Raw genomic sequence first — 14,595 nt, 5'->3', positions numbered from 1 at the left:
TTTGTTAAGCATTTTAAGAAATGTACATAAGAAAAAATATAATTGTCTTCTGAGTCCTTGGTAATTTCTAGAAGATAACCACTGTAACAATATGCATATATACATACAATATACTAATATACATTAGTATATACAATACTTTCCAGATCTTTCTGTAGCCTGTACATACAACAAAAGGATATAAAAAGTAAACATTTTAATTGGCGAAGTTTTAGATTTTAAAATGATCATGAACAATATGCTTTCTTTTGTTGTCTGATCTTGTACTTGGGTTTTGTCTTGTAAGCTATTTTCCCTTTATTTTCCTTAAAGACAGACCTCTCACTTCTGCAGTTCATTAATTGCTGAGTCCAAAAGGACCTTTTACATCTGTGTTGAATTATGGCTTGTGGTCTTGTGAATGAGGGCTGGAATCTTGTGATAAGGATGCTGTGCTAATTGCACTTCTTAGCAGTGAGAATGGGGCAGAGTGAACTTAAATAATAAACCTAATGCACCCTTTGCCAACTGAAGACTGTAGAATATTCTGAAATATTACCAGAATAGGACTGCTATTTTGGACTTGATGACTATTCCATGAGATCCTAGCCATTGGCGCTTATGTGGGCAATTTTGTGATATCACTGATTTTTTTTTTCAGTAGCTTCCCCCCCCCCCCCCCAATATAACTTTAAGTCCAGCTGACTTCCCCCAGAGTGAATAATCCAAGAGACCCAGCCAGAATTGAAATGCTTTTTGTGGCCTAGCCTTGGAAATCACACACGATCTTCATTGTTGGAGGGGACTGTACACAGGGACAGGAGTACCAGGAGGTGGGAATCATTGGGGCCATCTTGGAGGCTACTGCAAGAAGCAATCAATGCATTGAAGATTACTTTATTCTTTTAATGAGGTGTAATTGACACACAGTATTTACTCATTTCAAATACACAACATAATGATTCAATATTTGTGTATATTGTGAAATGACCACCACAGTAAGTCTATAGATAGCTATTTTAAAGCCACAGGATTAGTTAAGATCACCCAGGGAATGAGTGTAGAGAGAGAGGACAGAAAGACGTGGCCAGCATTCAGAGGTCACAAAGAAGAATCTGAGAAAAAAATGGCAAGTGAGGTATTGTCCATGGGAGCCCAGAGGAGAAAATGCTTTGAAAGGAAAGGAGTGCCCGTTAAAAAAAATTAAAAAAAAAAAAAAAAAAAAGGGGCGCCTAGTTGGCGCAGTCGGTTAAGCGTCCGACTTCAGCCAGGTCACGATCTCACGATCTCGCGGTCCGTGAGTTCGAGCCCCGCGTCGGGCTCTGGGCTGATGGCTCAGAGCCTGGAGCCTGCTTCTGATTCTGTGTCTCCCTCTCTCTCTGCCCCTCCCCCGTTCATGCTCTGTCTCTCTCTGTCCCAAAAATAAATAAACGTTAAAAAAAATTTAAAAAAAAAAAAAAAAGAAGAAAGGAAAGGAGTGCCGAAAAACTAAGATGGTAACTAGGAACAGCCCACTGGGTTTATCCTTGTGCAAAACTCCTTTCTCCTTTGAGTCTCACACAGTGCAGATGTAGTTATAAGGAAAACAGATGTTATTTGAAAGAGTAGTACTATTTGCAGCCACTGTTGTGTACCAGAAAAGGGATATCATCTATTACTTGGAGGCTGTGGACCTTGTTCAGGAAAAGACTTTGATCATTTCTTTGGGTCTAAAAGGTAAAGTTCTCCCAGGATGTGTTGTGGTGGGTGAGGGCTAGGCTGAGAGTGGAATTGCTATGCATAATATGGAGATAAATGGAGCACTGGAAACCACTAACAAATATTAAAAGGAGTGTGACTTCAGAAAGCTGCATGCTGAAGCAGGTCAGCTATAATGGCATAATAACCTTCCGTGGGTTTTTGCACTCAGGGCTAGAATTCCTCCAGGCTTGCGTGACTCCTGCCTCTCCCTTCTCCCCATGACACTCCTTGTTCATCAGTTCCCCTGGTTGCTGTGCCCCATATGGGTTCCATACACTAAATAATAATAGAGTGCATGTATTGAGTACTTGTTAGGTGCCAGGGACTGCTTCTAGTGTTTTATGTATGTTACCTCATTTCATCTCCACAAAACCCACCCACTTCAATGATGGATGGGGAAACTAAGGCACACAGGGATTAGGTTACTTACTATGAAGTGGCAGAGCCGGGATTTGAACCCAGTCTGGCTTCAGAGCCCAGGCTCTTAATCATTAAGTCCTGCTCTTATTTCCCTTTTAGGGTTTCGAATTTGGCAACCCAGATTGAACCCCCATCTACTCAGGCTTAAACTTTGGCCACCTGCTGCCACAACCCAGAACATGACACCTGTTATTGACTCATGGGTCTGATCCACCCCGATGAAAACCCCACCCTCGGCCTCAATGGCGCCAGATAGGAGAAGGGACGTCAAAGCAATGTTTGTTTACACCCTCGTATTCTTTCACATGTGTTTCCTCTGTTTCCTTTTCCCCTTCTCTGCCTGGTTGATTTCTGTATGAAGCAATTAGTTGCCCCCTGACAAACTGTTCACTTCTTCGTCCATGTGTCCTTTGAACTTCTATCTGCCTTATCTCTCTGTATCACCATTTCTGGTAGAGGTGTATCTCTGCCCTCGATTGTGAGCTCATCCAGGCAAAGATCTTACCATATTCACCTTTGAGTCTCCAGTCTTATACACTGTAAGGGTTCCATAAGTGTTTCTTGACTGAATGAAAGAAGGTCCTAGAAAAAGAATAGGACAACTGTTCTCCCCCATCATGGGCAATGTAATTTTGCTGTAACCTTGATTGGCTGATGTAAAAAGGACAGAACTTCTACACTTGATCTTAGCCAAAAGGCCGAGAAGCGATAAAAGGACAGAACTTCTAAAAGAATTGTTTTTTAAAAGTGCATTTATTTTGAGAGAAAGAGAACACGCATGTGGGTGCATGTGAATGGGGCAGGGGCAGAAAGCGAGAATCCCAGGCTGGCGCTGCACCAAGAATCTGTATGTATGTATGTATGTATGTATGTATGTATGTATGTATGTATGTATTTAGAGTGAGAGCACAAGTAGGGGAGGGGCCAAGAGAGGCAGAGGGAGAATCCCAAGCAGGCTCTGCACTGTCAGCACAGAGCCCGATATGGGGCTCGAACCCACCAACTGTGAGCTCATGATCTGAGCTGAGGTCAGATGCTTAACTGACCGAGCCACCCAGGCACCTCTCTAAAAGAATCTCCTTAACTTAATCTCCAACCTTGCCATCTTCATCTCAGTGTTTATCTACTTTACTGTTAGTATTTTACAAACCTCTCTCTATGCTCTTGACATTATTGTTGGAATAGAGAAGGTACACATTTCACATTATTACCATTCATCTTTTATTTATTAAAACCATACTACTTGATCAGAATCCTGTGATTAAAACATGTTCCTGGTCACCAGAAGAAAGTTTATGAAAAGACTACTGCAGGTCCAGAAAGATGTAAGGCAATTTTGGTTTGTTAGAAAGACCAACGTGGCCATAGTGATTTGTAATTGAAGAGCAAAAAGGACTCATAGTGAATAGGGAATCCGAGGAAAATGGAACAGACAAAAGTAGAATTGAACTAATATAATATCTTACTCTGAAAGGGATAATTTCTGCTTGTAAATTTACTGTTCCTAAGGAATCAATCTTGGGGAAGATCTTATGAAATTTTATATTAGTTCTTCCTGAACTTGAGATGAGACCACTTCACCATTCACCACTTCCTGCACAATTGTCTTGATTTTCCGGGATTTGGTTGGATCTAAAGATAAAAATAGAATGAAGGGGGAGAAAGTTAGTGTTTCACATATTCATCCAAAATTGATTGTTGTTTGACTTAAGCTTTAAGTGAGATAGTGGCAGATACAATCCATTAAATTTAAACTTGTGAAAGTGACTTTTGCATTCTAAAACAATGCATGTTATTCAGTGAAAATGAAATGTATTCTGTATTGTCTTATGCACAAATGAAAATACTTTTCCTTTTAAACATTTAAAAAGTGGTTATGATGCTCATAATACCTCTTTGTAGAGTAGATTTTTCCCTTCCTGGGCTTGCCAAAAGTTTTATATAGTACAGACTGTGTATTTTTCTGCAGGAATGCATAAATATTTTTCCTTGGCTCAGAAATGCAAATATACTTTAAATTATTAATATTATTAATTATTAATAATAATTAATGTTAGTATTAATAATAATTATTAATATTATTAACTGCAATATTTAATGAGATCTTATAGTTTTAGTCATTAATAAGTGTGATTCTGACTTACTCTAAGTGATTCTTAGGGAATCTGCATACCTTTAGAGGAATCGATCGACTGTGTTTGAGATTTGGAGTCTGTCACATATAAACTTTCATCAAAACTGTCGCTGTAAAGAAAACAAGGGAGATGGTATCACATGATGCTTTCTGGGAGGAGGAGAAATAAAGAGTTTGCTGTTTAAGCTAAAAATGTGCATAAAACTAGTTTTCTAAATTTCTTGATGAACAGTGATTGAATGTTGCACCCTGAGAGGAATCACTTAGTGCGTGGACCTTTATTTTCAAACCGTGCCTAAAATGGGCTCTCAAAGTGAAGCAAACTGGCTGCTCTCAGAAGTCAGATTTCCTGATTTACAGCCCCGGGCTCTTCCCACTATTCCAGGCTGCTGCTCCCTTTTGGAAAGTTCGCTGCAGTTGGTTGTGAGGTGACTCAGGTGGCTGTTATTTGATGCGTCATTCTTAGCATTGGGGCATTGATACCAGGTCTCTAATGGGTGACTTTTCTAGTGCTCCTTTGCAGTATGCCTCTTGTCTGTGGTGCCATTATTCATCCCAGCATTTTATAAAATTCAAGATAGCGGGTGACAGCACTTTGCAAAGTGTAGGACATTTACCAAATCCAAGGCATGTCATTAGGAGATGTGGTTAATTTCCATCAACCAGAGAACCCTGCCTTCTGTTGGCCAGAGCGCAGCAGGTGGCCGCTGTTGGTCAGCTACTAAACTCATTTCCAACCCATTTCAACCTGTCTATTCACCCTTGGGCCTCGCCGTCCAGCAGGCGGCGGTAGGTCTCGATCTCCAGCTCCAGGCGGGCCTTGGCGTTCAGCAGCCGCTGGTGGTCGGCGTTCTGGCGCTCGGCGTCGGCGCGCACCTGGAGCAGCTGCTCCTCCAGGCTGCCGATGAGCTGCTGCACCTGCGACAGCTGGCCACAGTAGTCGCCCTCCACTTCCGCCAGCGAGTCCTCCAGGGATTTCTTCTGCACGGTGGGAGGGAAATGGCACAGACAGAACGGTGGAGGGGACTGAAATGAGGAAGGCGGCCCGCCGGTGGCCTTCCTAGTGTGGATGGCACGTTTTCTTTGGAAGTCATGAAAAGATACTGCGCGGGCGCGCCCTACCGTGGCCAGCTGGGACTGGAGCTCGATCTCCAGGTTTTGAACTGCACGCCTCAGGTCGGTGACCTCGCTCTTGCTGGACTGAAGCTGCTCCGTGTTGATGCTGATCTCCTTCCTTAGCTCCCCGCTCTGCCGAGGCAAACAGGGGTGAAGGGACGTGAGCGGGCGCTGTTCCCGCGCCTCTTTCCTGCAAGTGGGTCAAAGCCTTTTGTTTCTGTTCGTGGTACCTTTTCAACGAACCAGGCCTCCGCGTCCTTACGATTCTGCTCAGCGATGGCCTCGTACTGCGCCCTCATGTCGTTGAGGAGCCTGGTGAGGTCCAGCCCCGGAGCAGCGTCCATTTCCACGCTGACCTGCCCCGGGCCGCCTGCCAGGAAGGTTTGGAGCTCCTGGGCACAGAGAGTGAGAAAAAGAGGGGCACAGAGGCCCGTTGTGACTTTCGTGGGTCTCTTCCAACACAAAAGACACTAAACATTTTATTTCATAACCGTGTTGCTGTACTGACATAATACAAAAATTAAACTTTTTTTAACCTAAAAATTCATATTTTTCTTCTATTTTAAAAGAATTTAAGACATTTTCTTGGGTCCCTAAACTTACCATAGGCCCTAGGGGCTGTGCCTACCATAGAAAATGGATGAGTTGGCCCTGCCTCTTGGGGTTCCAGGGCCTTTACCAAGAAGAAGGGAGGGCCTGGTGGGAAAGCTATAGTGGGGTTCCAACCACAGCTGCCAGACGGGGGCTGCAGAGAGTACAAGGGTTGTGCACTGTACCGCAGTCATTGATTTCCAGTAGAAAGTAATTTAGAAACCCATTGCCAGGGTCATGATTAATGTCTGTTTTGTACACCAGCTTTTGATATAGTGGCACACCAGAGTCCCATGGGAGTTTTACACTGGGCATAACCTGTTTCTCTAACATATAAAACATTATGTATTGTTTGTAGACTTTTGTTTTTGAACTTGAAAAGTACTATATATTTTTTTTTTAATCACTAAATCAGGACAATTAACATTCTGATTGTTCTTACCTAGTGATGCAAATGACAACATCAGAAAACACCTCTAATCCGTTAAACTTTCACTGAAACCACCACCAATCCCACCACCATACATAACACACATCCAGAAATTCAAAGCAAAGGGCCAATTTAACAGGGACATGATATAGCATCCATATTGGGTCTAACTGTAGGCTTGTAAATTTGAAATTGTAATTTGTGAATTCGGGAGAAAAACAGCTTAGCTGCCTTTTCAGCTGACCTCTTCATGATTCTTCTTCAGGTAGGCCAGCTCCTCCTTGAGGTTCTCGATCTGCATCTCCAGGTCGGCCCTGGCCAGGGTCAGCTCGTCCAGCACCCTGCGCAGGCCGTTGGTGTCGGCCTCCACACTCACCCGCAGGGCCAGCTCATTCTCATACCTGAAAACCAAGTGCAAAACAGTTCCTGGAGTCCACACACCCATTTGAATAAGGCCCCTGCCATCATTTCAGGGCTGTCTTGTGCCCCTTGTGATTATTTAAAAGTGGCAGCATAGTGACGTATGACGTATGATGCTCTTTTTCCTTTTTAAGATTTTCCCTTCCTTTTTTTCATGGTAATTTACTGCTCAGTTGGAGAGAAGTGAAAAAATTATGAGGTGAGACTTTTCTGCCAGCAATGACCCTCAGTAGCACTGTGTCCCAGGGAACAGTTTCCCCTTTGGCTGGCCACCCCGGCTATAGACAGTAGTGGCCCCTCTCCAGGTGGGGTTTCTGATGGCATCCTAAAAGCAGTTGAAAATAAAATAATAGTCCTTTTGCTTAACTTTTATTCATGATTTAATTTAAAACACTGCTACTTCCTTAATAGCTTTTACCAAGACTTCAGAGGTTCAGGATCATCAGCACTGCCACATCCTGTGTGGGGATTTTATGGAGCAGGATGAGCATTAGTGTTTCTTCCTCAGGTCTGGGAGGGTGGAGTACGGGAAAGGAGGAGGGAATATCAGAATAGGTGTGTGGTTAATATTTTAGTGGTATGTGTCATCCGGAAAAAGACAATTTCACTTAACTTCTGGGCAAAAACATTATGAATTCATTTTGATGCATGGGAGATTGAGGTTTGGGACATCGGTGGTAATATCATATCCGTGTTATGAGCCAACAGCAAATTACCAGCATGGTGATCATAGCCCTAGGCTAAAGCACCTTATAATTAAGGATGTGTGAGGTGAATTGTGTCCGAATCTGATTACTTCCTAGAATGCCCAATGTGCATTTACCAAAACAACAAATGCGCAGAGCACGTGAACTGCAGAGGGGTAGAATGTTTGCCATCAACGAAGGCAGAAAAATAGGGACTAAAAAGAAATAATGAGACCTGTCAATTCTCATCAGTCTTTCTTTTGTTCTACTCACTTCATTCTGAAGTCTTCGGCAGCCAGTCTCGCGTTGTCAATCTGCAGGATGAGCTGGGCATTTCCAATGGTGGCGGAAATGATCTGGCCAAAGAGGGGGAGACACACAAAATGAGGACGGAAAATACTAGTATTATGCAGGTATATTTTTGACAGAAAATTTTTAGGTGATGTTAACCTGCGATTTCATTACGAGTTTAAGGCAATTTAACTTTTTAAAAGAAAACATTTACAACATTTTATTTAAAAATCAAGAAACATGTTTTTGCAGAAAAGGTAGCAGAAGTACAATCACTTTATAATAAATGATAAAATGAAACTAAATATCCTGAGTTGAGAAATTGCTCCTAATACAGTCAAATTGAAAAACCTTAAGTTTTACATGTCTTATCACTGTAAAATATTGTAATAGTAAAAAAGAAACATCAAAAGGAACTCCCAAAGCCCCTTCGAAAACCATATTGTTACCTTATTCCTGAGGTCTTCGATCAATGGATAATATTTACTGTAATCACTCTGGGACCCGGGGTCTCCAGTCCCAGATCCTCGTGTTTCATACCATTCTCGAATTTTGTTTTCTAGCTCAGTATTAGCCTCTTCTAGAGCTCGAACCTTATCCAGGTAGGAGGCCAATCTGTCATTAAGATTTTGCATGGTTTCCTTTTCTGATCCAGAAAGAAGGCCTCCATCATTGCCAGAGAGAATGCCTCCAGGGCCACCTCCGGGGCTTCCTCCAAATCCAATTCCCAGGCCTCCAAAGCCACCTCCCAGGCCTCCAAAGCCACTTCCTAGGCTTCCAAAGCCACCTCCCAGGGCTCCAGAACCACCACCCAGGGCTCCCCCATAAGCACTGCCCAGTCCTCCTGCAAAGGAAATTCCAGAGCCACCACCAAAGCCAGAACTAGAACCAAACATGGAAGCAGAAGAAAAGCCTCCCCCATAGCTGTCTCCAAAGCCAAAGGTGCTCCCCCCATAGCCACTTCCAACGATGGAAGCGGACGTGCCCCTGGCTCTGCCCGATGTCCCACTCTGGGAAGATGGCCGCCGGGAGAGCCCAGAGGTGCGCACTGAGAGGGACATGGTGCTGGTGGAGAGATCCGCAGCCCGGAGAAGGGGGCTACAACCTGAGAGAAAGCAGTGTCAGCAAGGCAGAAAGGTTGGCCTTTTATAGGTCATGAAATGGGTGTTACAGTTGAAAAGTTCACTCTCCTCATTCAAAATATTGTGCTTCCCCCTTTTTTGACCAGCTCAACAAATGCATGATTTATGCATACTGAAAACTTATCGGTATAGAACTAATTGAATAATTGTGCCCATTATATATTTGTTATACAAAAAAGAAATCTGGGTGGAGTAGAGATAGGTTGTCAGAAGGAATTTTTCTCTTCCAACATATTCTATTGCTTGTATTCTCAGCACTGCCCGGTGTCTTAGGCACAGTGGGAAGGCAATGAGTGATTGTCAAATGGATAAACTAATCGTACATCGTCCTCAGCCTTGAGCTTCTTAGAGTTCTTCACTCATATTTCTGACTTGTTTCCTTTGGAAAACTAAATGTAAACCATGCAGTCATGATCTAGTCTATCTCCTAGTGGAATATAGATTCAGAAGCAGTTGTGAAACGCACTGGTGAGAGGTGGGGGAATAAATGCATTTTCCAGATTCATACAGGAATTTGAATTCTTAAGGATTTTTTTCTTAATTTTTTTAATGTTTAATTTCTGAGAGAGAGAGAGCAAGGAGCAGAGAGAGGGAGAGAGAGAGGGAGATGCAGAATCTGAAGCAGGCTCCAGGCTCTCAGCTGTCAGCACAGAGCCCCATGTGGGACTTGAACTCATGAACAGTGAGATCATGACCCGAGCTGAAGCTGGACACTTAACCAACTGAGCCAGGTGCCCTTGAATTCTCAAGGATTTTAAATCATCAGATTAGAATTAGGATGTCGCATGGTTTCTTTTTTTCTGATTCATAAAGGGGACCTTTTGAACATTGAAAAATACTATGTTTTGAGTAGAATATTAGAATATTCTCAACAGCTTTCCCTTTACATAAGAATTACCTTGTTAGTAAACTCTATGAAATCAGGAGCCTGATTTCACTGTCTGATTGTTCACTGCTCTACCCCCAGCATTGCTAATGTATCAAAATACAACTGATTTTTTGTGTATTAAAATTATATCAGTGGGGCGCCTGGGTGGCGCAGTCGGTTAAGCGTCCGACTTCAGCCAGGTCACGATCTCGCGGTCCGTGAGTTCGAGCCCCGCGTCAGGCTCTGGGCTGATGGCTCGGAGCCTGGAGCCTGTTTCCCATTCTGCGTCTCCCTCTCTCTCTGCGCCTCCCCCGTTCATGCTCTGTCTCTCTCTGTCCCAAAAATAAATAAAAAACGTTGAAAAAAAAAATTTAAAAAAAAAAAAAAAAAAAATAAAAAAAAAAAAAATAAAATTATATCAGTGCTCGCACCCTCAATCCCTGCCCGCTGCCCCTCCAAATATCCAGAAAATATTGACTCTAACTTCCTGGGAAGTGAGGCTCTTTTTTTTTTTTTTTTTTTTTTTTTTTTTTACATTTATTTATTTTTGAGAGACAGAGTGAGACAAAGTGAGAGCGGGGAAGGGGCAGAGAGAGAGGGAGACACAGTATCGGAAGCAGGCTTCAGGCTCTGAGCTGTCAGCACAGAGCCCGACGCGGGGCTCGAACCCACAGACCGTGAGATCGAAGCCGGACCTGAGCCGAAGTCGGATGCTCAACAGCCTGAGCCACCCAGGCACCCCGAAGTGAGGCTCTTTAAGTCTATGAATAGTCTTTTTTTTTTTTTTTTTAATTTTTAATGTTTATTTTTGAGAGAGAGAGACAGAGCATGAGCAGGGGAGGGGCAGGCAGAGAGAGGGGGCACAGAATCCGAAGCAGGCTCCAGACTCTGAGCTGCCAGCACAGAGCCCAATGTGGGGCTCGAACCCACAAAATGCGAGATCATGACCTGAGCAGAGGACGGCCGCTTAACCCACTGAGCTCTTGAGCTGGAGCCAGCAGTGCCCATTGGTGATACGGGGGCAAATGCAGAGGGTTTACCCCTGAAGCCCATGTCAGACCTCTATGGGGAATACTCACTGTCAATTCTGGCAAATGGAAGGACTGTGTGACCCTTCTTTTCGCTTTCCCAGGGACAGGAATGATGAACCCAGGGTGAAATCCAGTTACAACTTCCTTTTACCTTACGATGGAAGGGACACATGTGAAGAGATGTATTTCCCCCCCTCCTATACACATCACAAAGAGCAAGCCGGTGGGATTTCCAAATAAAGGGGTTTTAAGCAAGACATTTGCAGAAACTACATATTCTTACAATAAATATAGAAAAGATGCAGTGATCAAATGCAGACTCTGCTTGATGAGAGAGGCCATAATCCGTTGGTTTCATTTCTTGAGAAAATGGAAACGTGTTAAATGGAAATAACCAGGGGCCTCAGCCTCCTATGGAAATTGTTACCAAAGGTTCCTTTAATCTGTATTACAAGCACTTTGAATGAGATTGTCTTTGTTTGAATCGTTGATAGTGATAGTGGGCTTACTACATTCTAGACAGTGGGCCAGGTAAACTGCAGACGTTATTTTTAACCTTTGTGGCAACCTCTTCAGTTGGACACTTTTGTCCCATTTTACAAGGGAGCAATCTGAGGGTCACGACGTCAAGTGACTTATTCAAGGCCACAGAGCCAGGAGGTGGCAAAGACAGGATTCAGGTTGCAGTGTGTTTTATAGACAACATAACCCTGCTTCTTATGGTGAAAACAGAAAAGACAGAGGGTCACTCAGAGCCGCCAGCCATGAGACTGGGTTTCTGCCCTGCACATCAACCAGGGGCTTTCGCTCTTCTTTTCAAAAAAGCTTTCTCCTTGAATTTCATTTCTCATTGTACAGGCTGAGACCGAAAGAATGACACGAGACATGAAATCCTGCAAACGCGTGGGCAAATGTCGTTTTAGTTATTCTTTTGACATGTAACTGCATTGTCAGAGATCATATAAAGTACTAGTTCAACTTGCACTTCCTGCACAGGAGCTTGATGTTATGGTCATTAATTTTTGCTTATAAGCTGCTCCCCCCCAACCTGCCCCACCAAGGGGGAGTCCATTGTGATTGCCATAGAAATGAAAACAGTTTATTACTTGCTTACAGACTGGAGGGAATGTGCCAGATGCAGACTTGTAACTTAGTGATATCATCACGTGATATGGGAATATGATTAACTTGAATTCTTGAACTTGGAGCCGGTTTTGTCCTGACATGTATACTTTCCACCTCTAATGCCTATATGTAAATTTAAAACAATTGTGCTCAAGTATCTATACTTGCCTTTTCTGGGAAGCAAATCTTAGAAGTGAGTCTAGGGGAGAGAAAACAAATGTTTGAAGGGAAATTAAAAAATAAAAAGCACTAGCTAATACTTTAAGTTGGAATTGTTATTTGAGACTGTCCCCAAGTCAGTAAGGGTGAGAGCACAGGGAGAGCACTGGTCATGTTTTGATTTTATGTCATTCGATGTCATTCTTTCTAGATGTTATAAGGCTCTTAGTAGGTGTAATCCCCCAAGTCCATCCTAGCTTCCCCTCTGGGGTTTCTCTCGCAGTGTGATGGGACCACTTCGGCACTGATGGTTTCGTATGAAGTCATGAAATTCCAATGCGTGATAAAGAGACCCATATTTAGGGACTACAGATCTTCTCTGGATCTGTATGCCTGTCAGAAATAGGGTCATGCTGTTCCGTGTCCTAGCTGGTATAAGAAGTATAGATATGGAGATTAACACTTCACCTTCACACAGTAACTACTGGAAGAACCAGAGGTAGAGCCATCTGGTTCCACATGTATGTAGTGTTTCACTGCTTTCGAAATTCGAAAGATTGTTTGGAAGAAACTAGAGATTGACCCAAAGGCAAGGATTAGTTTTCATTTTTATGATAGGAAATTCAGTTAATAGTAATCCTAACTTTTGAACAAAGTATCATTATTGCCTAGGGCCGTGGGCAATAATTGTCATATTGATGATGGTCATGCCTAGTGAATTTCAATCCCCACCTCCTGTAGGGTTTTTACTAATCAGACTCAGTTTCAGTATTTGCATGTCAAAGTTACAGACTATTTTGGAATGTGTTTCGGTAGGAGAAAAAGAATTCACTGTTGTGTAATTAATTGCTTATAAGGGTATCATGACTTCAGACAAACAGTCCTGAGGTTCAGTCTTGCTCCATGACTTGGTAACTGTAACTTTGGGAGACTGATTTCATATCTTCATATATAATCCTCGTTCATAAAATGGGGATAATAGAATAAGGCCAACCCATATGAAATTGCTATTTTTTAAAGGTAAAAAATGATCACGTATTGGCAAGATCATATGATTCAACTTAATAACTTCTACTTCATGGTGTCAGTGTGAGGATTAAATGAGAAATGCATATAAAATGCCATGCATACCGGTTTGCTCATAGTAAGTGCTCAATAAATGGTAGATACTATTATCTGTAAGCAAATCACATTATTATTTTCAATATCATCACACTCAAAATCCTGTTTACTTACAAACTTATGTATCAAAATTTAAATCCAAGCTGTTCATTTACTAGAATATGACGAGAGAGGGCAAAATGATTTTTCCTGTAAACATTTGCAAGGCAGTTACTGCTTCCTGAAATGCAAAATGGGTGAGAATACAGTATGTATCTTTTTGGGTCTGACTTCCCTCAGCATAGTGTCTTCAAGGTTCATCTCTTTGCACTGTGTATAAGTTGCCAAATAATATTCTGTTGTGGGACCTACTGCATTTTGTTTATCCATCGATCAGTTGATGGACATTTGAGTTGTTTCTTTTTTTTTTTTTTTTTCAACGTTTTTTATTTATTTTTGGGACAGAGAGAGACAGAGCATGAACGGGGGAGGGGCAGAGAGAGAGGGAGACACAGAATTGGAAACAGCCTCCAGGCTCCGAGCCATCAGCCCAGAGCCTGACGCGGGGCTCGAACTCACGGACCACGAGATCGTGACCTGGTTGAAGTCGGACGCTTAACCGACTGCGCCACCCAGGCGCCCCAACATTTGAGTTGTTTCTACTTTGGGCTTATGGATAATGCTGCTACAAACATTTCTGTACAAAAGAACAAATTATTTGATTCCATTTATTTGAAATGTCCAGAGTAAGCAAATCCATAGAAGTGGATTTGGTTGCCAAAACTGGGGGGAAGAGAAGTGGGGGGTGACTCCTACTGGGGTTTCTTTTCTTTTGTTTAATGTTTATTTTGAGAGACACACACAGAGAGAGGTAGAGAGAGAGGGAGAGAGAGAATCCAAAGCAGGCTCTGTGCTGAGGGGCTTGATCCCATGACCCTGAGATCATGACCTTAGCCAAAATGCAGAGTCTGACGCTTAATGAACTGTGCCACCAGGCACTTCTGGGGTTTCTTTTCTGAATGATGAAAATGTCCTAAAACTAGACAGTAATGATGGTTGCACAATCCTGTGAACATCCTGAAGACCACTGAATTGTGTACTTTATGAGGATGAATTTTATGGTGTATGAATTTTATCTCATTAAGGCTATTATTTAAAAAAAATAGTGAGAAATATTTCATAACATACATTCACCCCATAAAGAAAGAGAACACCTGATGATTTATGCAGTTTTATCATAAGGAGAAGCATTCTGCCTTGAGAAGGTTTTCACTAATTTTGTGTTTAATCTACTCCCATTTCTTTTTTTTAATTTTTTTTTGTTTTTTATTTTAGAAACAGAAAGCATGAGTGGAGGAGATG

At 42.5% G+C, this 14,595-nt stretch overlaps 1 protein-coding gene and 2 long non-coding RNA genes across 7 annotated transcripts in view; 2 read left to right on the top strand and 1 right to left on the bottom strand.

Moving 5' to 3' along the window:
* Nucleotides 1-14,595, top strand: part of LOC131498508 (uncharacterized) — a 147,821-nt gene that overhangs the window by 35,593 nt on the left and 97,633 nt on the right. The window lies entirely within an intron of this gene.
* KRT12 (keratin 12) lies at nucleotides 3,337-8,901 on the bottom strand. The gene is made up of 8 exons (XM_058705767.1): nucleotides 8,257-8,901; nucleotides 7,790-7,872; nucleotides 6,655-6,811; nucleotides 5,620-5,781; nucleotides 5,396-5,521; nucleotides 5,034-5,254; nucleotides 4,313-4,383; nucleotides 3,337-3,771 (listed from the first exon to the last, which is right to left on the bottom strand). Exons 1-8 carry the CDS (start codon nucleotides 8,866-8,868, stop codon nucleotides 3,680-3,682), a joined length of 1,524 nt encoding a protein of 507 aa, XP_058561750.1. The 5' UTR covers nucleotides 8,869-8,901; the 3' UTR covers nucleotides 3,337-3,679.
* On the top strand, nucleotides 6,805-14,457 carry LOC131498510 (uncharacterized). The gene is made up of 3 exons (XR_009255447.1): nucleotides 6,805-7,929; nucleotides 10,950-13,629; nucleotides 13,870-14,457. It is a non-coding gene; the product is annotated as an uncharacterized LOC131498510 (long non-coding RNA).

The sequence above is a fragment of the Neofelis nebulosa genome, chromosome 16 (genome assembly GCF_028018385.1).
Source record: "Neofelis nebulosa isolate mNeoNeb1 chromosome 16, mNeoNeb1.pri, whole genome shotgun sequence".
Lineage (NCBI taxonomy): Eukaryota > Metazoa > Chordata > Mammalia > Carnivora > Felidae > Neofelis > Neofelis nebulosa.
The sequence above is the reverse complement of the archived record's forward strand: the minus strand, read 5'-3'. Positions and strand labels throughout refer to the sequence as shown.

Bases quoted from the DNA above. Each gene is read 5' to 3' on its own strand.
- KRT12 (XM_058705767.1), bottom strand. From the start codon at position 8,868: ATGTCCCTCTCAGTGCGCACCTCTGGGCTCTCCCGGCGGCCATCTTCC. The intron at 7,873-8,256 runs GTAACAATATGG...CTCTTTGGCCAG, and splicing joins TCGAAGACCTCAGGAATAAG to ATCATTTCCGCCACCATTGG. The intron at 5,782-6,654 runs GTCAGCTGAAAA...CTCTGTGCCCAG, and splicing joins TGAAGAAGAATCATGAAGAG to GAGCTCCAAACCTTCCTGGC.